This window comes from Atta cephalotes (assembly GCF_000143395.1).
Source record: "Atta cephalotes unplaced genomic scaffold scaffold00065, whole genome shotgun sequence".
Taxonomy (NCBI): Eukaryota; Metazoa; Arthropoda; class Insecta; order Hymenoptera; family Formicidae; genus Atta; species Atta cephalotes.
In genome coordinates, this window is record NW_012130129.1 from 407,027 (window position 1) to 416,956 (window position 9,930).

General features: G+C 27.2%; 1 protein-coding gene across 2 annotated transcripts in view; it reads left to right on the forward strand.

The window, feature by feature from the left end:
* LOC105623826 (NAD kinase-like) overlaps positions 1-9,930 on the forward strand; it is a 29,591-nt gene that overhangs the window by 10,091 nt on the left and 9,570 nt on the right. For both annotated transcript variants that reach the window (XM_012205202.1, XM_012205201.1), the window contains one exon: positions 5,359-5,442. In XM_012205202.1, coding sequence (XP_012060592.1) covers positions 5,359-5,442 — 84 coding nt within the window. The remainder of the gene's footprint in view (positions 1-5,358; positions 5,443-9,930) is intronic.

Here is a 9,930-nt window from a genome sequence, read left to right on the forward strand (position 1 = left end):
AGAGAGAGAGAGAACAGCTAATAATACAATTTTTAAATATTTAAAATCTTATTGATGCAAAAATTATTTAATTATTGTAAATTTACAAAAAGTTATTTAATTATTGTACATTTAAGATTCTTTTCAAAATTTTTTGACGTTTTTCATAAATGAAAAAGTGAAAGAAAGTCAAGTGTTATCTAGTTGAGATACTCGATCAAATTTATCCAGCTCGATCGATCGGAAAGCCGGTAGGATGTTTCGAAGGAAAAAAATACGATTGAAATTAGAACTGAAACAAACAAGGTTGCATGTTTAGAATTGATTGGCGTTCTCGCGCTTGCGTATGTCGTACTATTCGCTGGGCGTCTCGACGTCGGCGTGTTCACCTAAGAGACATTGCTTGGAGAGTTAGTTCCTCGTGGTGTGTCATTGCCGACATGTGCTTTAATCACAGCTGATTCGCGTTATTCTAATTATTACAAACGTTATTTCTCTCCCACCTGTTTGTCAAGAAATTTAACGTAGACCGATTGTAAAAACAGCACACATGGATGAAGCCGAGTTGAGGTATTGCCTATAAATAAAAAATAATGATTTCCACATCATTAATATAACTCTCTTATAATATTTTATAAATCATACGAAAACTTGTCTTCATCCTTCGAATATAAAACATTCTTTATTATTTTTATTATTTCTCGATGTGTCAAATATGAAGGATAACCTTCTAGATTTTTGGAAATTGCGAAATCTCTACGAGTGTGCACGTGTAGCACTTTTAGCATCAGCGCTTGAATGCTGCGGGAGTACTTCTTGTTGTTCCTTTCTTCGAGAGCGAGAACGCGTTCACCTTTCACCGCACATTCCATTCGATCCGGCTTTTGCTCGATGAGCTCCTGTATGGCTCGCATCCATGGCGCCTCCGTTGTGCCGTCAGTCGGAATTTCAGAAATTCGCATTCGACGCAATCGATTACAAAACTGTTCTCACTGTTTTCTCTTTGTTGATTGGGTCCAAACAGCTCACGTGTCATCTGGAACGGATCACATCTTATGAAGATATATATGTCTTGATTCGATGGCAGATCGGTGGCAAATCTCATCATTACAGATGTTACGTTCTTAATCCAAATGTTGCGATCGATCGCAGCTGTGTTGCAACAATATTACTCGAATTTAATAAATATGATGATATTTAGCACTTCACTATGTTCATCGTAATACAATCGGTTTTTACACAAGAAATCTTATCGTTTAGAAAGAGAGCGTACAAATTTCCTCAACTGATCAAGAGTTTTTTCACTTTCGATTTACTAAGTAAAATCAAAAAATGAAAGAAACTAACATTTCCTTGAATCAAACTAATCTCAATTAAAACTTAATATATCTTGATAGTACATGAACATTCGATGAATGTTCTATAAATATTTATTACAAATATTTGTTATTCTAAGAATGTACTAAAAACGTTGTTAAAAAAATATTCGTGTTCATACAATATTCGAATAGCAAAATTATAAATATTCTATGAACATACGTAGAATATTTTGTACAATGTTCTAGAATATCGTACAAATTTTTATGCTCTACGAATATTGTAAGGAATATTCTGTTTATATTTATTCGATTAATCCGGATAAAAAGAATTTTTATATAAGAACGTACATATTTACGTAGATATTTATAAACATATATAAGTACAAATTATTCTTTATTTTTCTATAAAAGAAAAAGACTATTTTATGCAGAAGTAACGTTTATATAAATAACATTCGCTGTAATTGTGCAAAATCTCGAAGAAAGTGCTGTTACATCAGCAAATGTATTCTTAATTTAAAAAATAAATACATTCGAAAAAGTACAGCAATCTGAAAATATCCTCGATTACAGACGTCAGCGCAATATATTTCGTCTAATAGATTCGGTCAAAATTATCATAACGTTTGCAACGTTGTTTCGTTAACACATGTTATCAGGTTACTATCTGCAACATCGATGCGAATTGTGGAACGAGTCATTACCGATCGCCAGGATAATAATTGCAAGCTACTTTTCTATCCAGATGCGTCATTCCGCGCGCAGCCATCTCACAACTCAGTCGCTGTTATGTGAATTATCGTGATTAAAGTTATTACGAAAAACGTACGCGAAGATAAACACTTAAAAATATTTAACATTTTATAGTTGTGTAACATTTTGATAGATACGCGTGCGCAAGATTGGCGCTCTTATTAGTTTTAATGGTGAAGTGGAATTAGAAATGTTAAAATAGGAATACTGGAAGCGAAAACAATTTATCTTGTGCGCAATCGCAATGTCTATATCGAGTTGTTGAATAAAAAAAAACAGATCATAGTCCAAAAATTGTGTTTCGACTGAAGTTCAAAGCTTGCGCAACTTATTCGAGAAAGACTTTTTATGTGTAAATTTTTCCCTTTGAGGTGAGCCCGACGCGCTAATTAAAAAAAGTCTACTATTTTACCGCAATGTTTTTAATAAAAATACTAATATTTTAAAATTTGCATCTTGGCCCAAATAAGTTTGTTTATTCCATTTTTTTTATTTAATCATTACAGCCTGAATTTAGAATTTTTTTTAAAAAACTAATATTTTCATTAATAGCATAAGTCACGTAAATTTTTACTTAACACGTAATAAAACAGCAATATAAAAACAATTTCTCATTGCAATCTTATCTCAAATAATATTTTTGGAAAAATGAAAGCTTGTTATTGAGAATGATTTCGAAGGCCTTTCAACAAACGAAGGATGTTATAATGCCGTCATCTCGAAACGAAATCGAGTCCTAGGATTTATGAATCCGATAACAAGCGAATAAAATGATTTGATCGGGAAAGTTATAAATCCAATAGTGCGATCGCGTTCGTAAAAATCGTATTTAATCGGAAATTATATAATGTTCTAATAAAATTTAATACAGATAAAAAAATGTTTTTTAATAGAATGGAAGACAATTAAATATTAAATATCTTAACTTTTCAATATCATCAGAATAAAAATTCATAATGTCAGGTTATATTCAATTTAAGTTATTTTTAATCATTTCTATAGATTGCCACTATACTCAATAAACCGTTAATTTGATTAAAACAATTTAATTCAAGAAATTAAATTGGACTCAAATTAGTTTATTATTTATTAAATTTATATGTTAATAATGTTATTTACTTTAAAACTAAACAATTCAATCACAATAATACATTGATTTACGTTTTGATAGAAGTAGAAATTAAAAATAATAAAACGGTTTTCTTTTAATTGGATATTGCTTTTTTGACATCTTATAACAATGTAGTCATATTAAGATTTGTTTTATGTAACTTTAATTTTTTATTAATGCAGATACGTACATTTGTTGCATTCCATTATATCTTGATATTTGATATTTTGATTAAAAAAATTTATATATTTATTTTTATGTGATATTTTTCACAAACATATTATAGTGGATACATAAATGGATACGAAATGATATAGAATGACACTCCGAAGGAAAATAACGAAATAAATAATTAAAAATATAATGATTTATTTTTATAGACGTTTTATAAGTATACATACAAATTTTAGCGATAGAGCAATTCCGATTTAAAATGTGAAGTTGGATGATGTTAATTTTAGTAACCATGATTTCTTCCTACTAATCATACGCGAATCTAAATATAAATTGTTTTGGCACAACTTTGCTACGAGATCTTGACTATTTTATTACGCGTATACATGTGATACTGTTATGATTCATAAAGAAAGATGTTCATCATAATTCGCTTGGTCATGATAATTCTTAGTATCTTATCAACATTAATCGAATTTTTAATGTTAAATTTTATTTTTTTATATATATTTATTTATTTTATATATTCCTATCGCGATAACTATTAGTTAAATTAATGTTAATTTACCATTTTATCACAAATATCTTGAAGTATTTTGTGCATACAGTGCTACAAAAAGTTTAACTTAATTTGTGCTAATTTTTTTATTATCTGCAAGATTTGATCGATATGTCTCTATCAAATGTTAATGAAATCAGTGGACAATATGACTTCGTTTATGATGTTGGCCAATCAAATGTCCCGTCGATGGACAATAATCTACAAAATCCTCAGGTAGATCTTCCTCGATAATTTCCTCTTATCATAAAAAAGTATATTCTAAATGTTACGATCAGTAATTTTCAAAACTCACTGATAGCAGACATTGGACGCTGACTGGTTGTCTGTAGAAAATATTTAATTGTAAGTTAAAAAAATATCTGCATGTGTGTACGTATATGTATAAAGTTATGACTCTGACGGAGTTATTTTAAGCTAGAATCACACGATAGTTGATAAGCATGCATATATGCTAAAATATGTTCATGCATTGAGCGCAGTGTGCTGTATGTTTTTTTTTATTTTTGTATTTATTTCTGTATATTACTTTATAGCTTATTTCCTTGTACATACCAATGAAAAGATTAAAAATAGTCATGAGCAGATTGATAGTATCAATAAAAGTATTTTTTTAACAATTCTACTAATTTTGTAATTATCTGTCAAACGTCAAACTGCATCATCATGCATCAAAGCAAACATAACAGTATGTTTATCATTCCATAAATCATATGGTTCACTTTTACACTTGATTACGTCGTGAAGAAACGTAGAACATAAAACTAGCGAACTTGAGCGTGTTATTATGAAATACATTTTTCTACATATAATAAGAGCGTTGCATGATACTTCTTAATTCATAAAAAAAAAATGACATAAATTGCTATAGCGAAAAAATTCAAATCTACTAATGTTAAAAAACTAATACACTAATGCATTATAATTACAATTACTTTATGCATTATAATTACTTTCATCAATAAGTAACCAGGTCAGACTAGTTATTGTCTTGACTTAGCATAGTTACAGCATGCGCAGCTGACTACATTTCAAATTTATTTTTATGATTAACATATATTTAATATATGATAATAAAATAACCGTTTCTATATATAAATTGTGACACGCTATAATAAATTTCAATTTTAAAATGATATAAATTTTTTATATATTTATTTTGGTGCTTATTCATTCTTAATCAAAATATTTATTTTACATTTTAAAAAATAAATATGTTAATAAAGAAAGGTTTTGATACGAAGAAATAATAAATTGATCTTTTCGCCTTGTTTTCCTTTAAAAAATGACTAACGGAGAAAGGAATGGAGAAGATCAGGAGAAGTTCGCTTCGAAGGTCAGAGTCTTGAGTTGAATACACTCATACTTTTTTGTGATATCTCTGTCCGAAATTGGCAAGATCATTCGACGTATCTGATGATTTTTTTTTTATGTTTAATATTTGTTTTCTTTTTATTTTACAGAAGAACGAGAAGTCTAAACGCACCCAGTCCCGTTCAACACTTCGGGCGATGTGGGGGTATCATGAAAACTTCTGTAACGGTTATGTAAGTAACTCATACGATATTTTGTTGGAGACATTGAAAGACATAATTAATTATTACGTAGAATATTTCTATTCTTTCTCTTTAAGTAATTATTTTATTCATACACATAATTTAATGCATTAAAATCGCATTAAAATCCTCGATAGTGCTCCTATTAGATATTAGTATCACTTACCTTTTCATTACTACGGGTGACTTTAGTCACGCGTAAAGCAACTTCTATGTGCGAAATATTTTAAAACATAACATATTATATTTAAAACGTTAGAAAGTTTTAGTATATAAAAACATGGAAGATGGTGTTGCAAATAGTCTGATCGCAGTTTGCAGTGATTTCGAAAAAATTACAAATTTCATGTTATCACTATTATCATTTATTGTTAATTTTAGAACTTATCTCTCTCAGAACACATAACAAAAATTAACTATTAATTATTGCATATAATCACATAACATATGTACAAAATGTTCGGTAAGTTTTGACAAAGCGCTCGTGTGTAGATAGAACGGTAGACTAAACTACATCAAAAAGCTCTTACTATTTTGCAATTTTCGTAATATTTAACAAGATACTAATTATTAAAAATCGCTGAATTTTTCAATAATTTTAGACAAAAATTATTTATTTTCTTCTAAAGTTTTGAGAATTTTTTTCAGAATTTTTTAGATATCATATATTCTCATGTCGATAAAAATAATTGTCAATAAGAAAATGCAGTATTAAAAAGTTAATAAAAATTCTGAAAAAATTCTTCAAATTCTATGAAAAGAAAATAAGCAATTTTTTATCTTTTTCTATTTTTCTATAAAGTTAATAATATTTGAATAAAAAATATTGAAAACCAATATTCGGTAATTTTTACTAATTAATATCTTGTTATAACTATTGCGAAAATTGCAAAATGGTAAAAGACACACAATTTTCGATTCACAATCAGTTTAGTTCGCTCTATCCACGCACGAGCGCTTTATCAAAACATACCGGACATCCTGTATATATTTGATAAATAATAACGGCAATATTAAACAATAATATAAATAATTTATAATAGAACGATTATTAATAATAAATAATAATAAAATAATATAGTAATAATTATAATAAATAAAATAATATAGCATACATAAATGTAACAACTAATTCCAGTTTCCTGTACTCTTAAAAAATCATAATAACTTTGTAAGCCGAACATGTGCGCATTTACAGCACAACAAATTCCTCAATCCAAAATAATGAGACTTAACTTAAGTTCAACATCTGTAAATGTCTGCAATTTTTTATCGAATTTTGAAAAGTTTAATGTTATAAACATTAAATTATTCATCTATGACTACAATTGCAATCAATATTAAATTTAGCACTAAATATAAAAACCTATTAAGAAATTTATCTAATAAAATAACAACAATTATGTAAATAGTAACGATTAACAACACGTAGTCAAAGCTACGATATGTTAATGGTCGGATAAACAAAATTATCTTACTATATACGCCATTGTAAATTAATGTTATCGCCAAATACTAGGTGTAGACCAAATACTTTCCACTGCATGGAAAGAATTTATTCAATTATATAATGTTCAATTAGTATAACAATAAACATTTCGATCCTATTGTGGATCCTTTTTAATCGCAATAACATTCAATATAATACAATTAAAAATTGATAAGTCATACAATTATAAACTGAACTTTAAAAATCGAATTGTGCGACAGCCGTGTCTTGTGTTGTAGTTATAATAAATTGTATTCTCAGCGTATTCTCATTATAATTACCAAGTTAAATGATAAACGCTGTGTTCTCACAGCATTATAATTCTTTAATTTATTCTTTGAAGCTTGTCAATTTCTTTTTATTATATTAACGAATTATTGACGAAAATTTATAGTTTTTAATATTTTGGAATGTTTATAATAATGTAAATATACGTTCAAAATACTCAAATTGAATTCTTTATATTTTGGACTTTTTTCGCGCTACTGATTTAAATCATTGCGTCGAGTTGAAAGATTTTCTTGTAAAAAAAGATTCGAAGTACATCTGTATGTATTGTGGGCAGTAAAATCAGCAAATGTAATGAAATAAAATTATTTGCTTTTCATAGGAATTAAACATTATCTAAAATAAAACAGCTTCTGCCGTTTTCATCTAAAAACGTTTAGATATTAAATATTATTCAAGTAAAACAGCTTTTGGTGTCATTTTCAATTAAAATACTTTTTAAAATTAAACATCTTTGAGCGTTTCCAAGTAATATATTTTAAAAAATTAAACATGTTTATATGTATTTTCGAATAAGATACTTTTAGTAAAGCGTTAACCTCCCTTACAAAAATTGAGTAATCAATACTAAAAAATAATAATTAATATATTTAAAATAATAATTAATATAATTAGTATATTTTTTTAATGGATTAAGTAATTTAAAAAATATTTTATTTTTGCAAATATGTAAACACAAATGGTAGTATGTTAAAAAAATTGTAACTTTTGATTATATCAATGAAATCTAATAATTAAAAATTGAAAATAAAGTTCATAAAATAAAAATATTATTAATATTAATATTAATCGAGCTTTCAAAATTAAAAAATACAATACAATACATGGACGATAAGAGTATATACACAGCACAGATATTAGTGCGCGAATTTCTAAAGTTCATAAAGTTCATAAGTTTAATAAAAAAATATATGTCAACAAATTTTTTTTAATTACAAATTCGAGACATGAAATTATAATTTTGAAATTTATAAAAATATACATTCGTATAAAAAATTGACACTTAAAAAATTAATTTTTTATTTGAAATCTATAATCTCATACACTTTCATAAAAAAATACAGAACATTATCAGAGAACGAAAAAATCGTAACATCTCTTCTACAGAACAATTTGCCATTATTTATATTTATTTTAAAATAAAACTGAATAAAATTTTTTGTTACATATACGTATTTTATTATAAAAATAGTCAAGAAACACGAAAAAGATCATTTCCTTAGTTGTATGATAAACATGCGTTGCGTGTAAACAAGAATTATTTGTGTTCGCGCTCGATTTTGGATCTGCCCACTGTTTAGTAAGAAAATAACGCCCATTGTTAGGATTTTACGAGCACCTTCCTCCATCCCACAAGTTTTTTTTTAGAAGCAAACGGTGCGACCATACTCATTTATTTTCAAAATATTCATTAATTTTAAAAATCGCATACAAAAATCGCACTTAGATACAAATGAACTTCCGTTTACACAGTGAGAGAGTAATACTACTAATGTTTATATACTATGCGCCGAAAATGTCTTAAATGTTTATCTGGAGATGAGTAGAATAGTCTCTAATCTTGGTTTATATGAAAGAATACCTTTCTTAGCTTTCTAAATTTTTCTTACAATGGAACATGTATTCATTAACATTCATTAACAAACTTTTTAATCATATATTTTCTTGATGTTCTAACAAAGATCTTTCACATCTGGGTCCAGACAATATGACAATATTTTAACAGAATATAATTCAAATTGAACCATTATAAACTGACTCCAAAGAAGAGACGAAATGTATTATCGTAAATAATACACCTTCATGATATATTTTTTTACTTACTCAACTAGCTGTTTTGTGTCTATTTGTGCAATAATTACAACGCTATACTTATATTTGTCGGTTTCTTTATTAATGTTTTAATATTATGAATTCTCATCGAACTTATTGATTAAAAATCAACTCAAATTCAGACATTTTAAATTTAACAGTGTACTGACATTGGAACACTTGAAAAATTTATTTATCTATGTTCGACACTTTTTTCTTATCATGGAGAATAATAATATATTAGGCTATTGTATTTAGCGTAATCGCTTTGAGTACATGTGCGGCTCATACAGCCACGTCATATAATGCATTTCGTAGCAGACCATAACAAAAAAGTTAAGTTATAAAAAGAATATTTCACATCATATCATCGCTCAGATTTGCAATATCCGTAGATCATTATCACAGTTAATTATTGATTAAAAATAATAGTATTATTAACTCCCAAAACATGTGAGCGTATAAGAAAAAAAAAATCTACGTATATAACGCTTCATTAGATTGATGTTCGCTTTTCTTAGTAGAAAAGGCTTAATCTTCATTAGCAAACAATCATATCAAGATGTTAATCGCATTCATGTAATAAATGTCGAACACACTAGAAATGACCGACGAAACTCATTTGCGTTTCTTTTTGCAAGGAATGATGACTAAGCGTGACACTATATATACTGAGAGAGCATTTTAAACGTAATTATTTGTTTTTGTCTATTAGTTAATTCTTATGTTAAAATTATATCTATCTTAGTACTTTTTCTAAGATAATTAATATATTTTTTAGATGATTATTAACAAAATAAATTTAATCAGGATTGTAGCAAAATAATATAAAAATAGCATACATTAGATTACGTTCGGAAAGTGTTTTTCTTTTATTCTCTCTCTCTCTC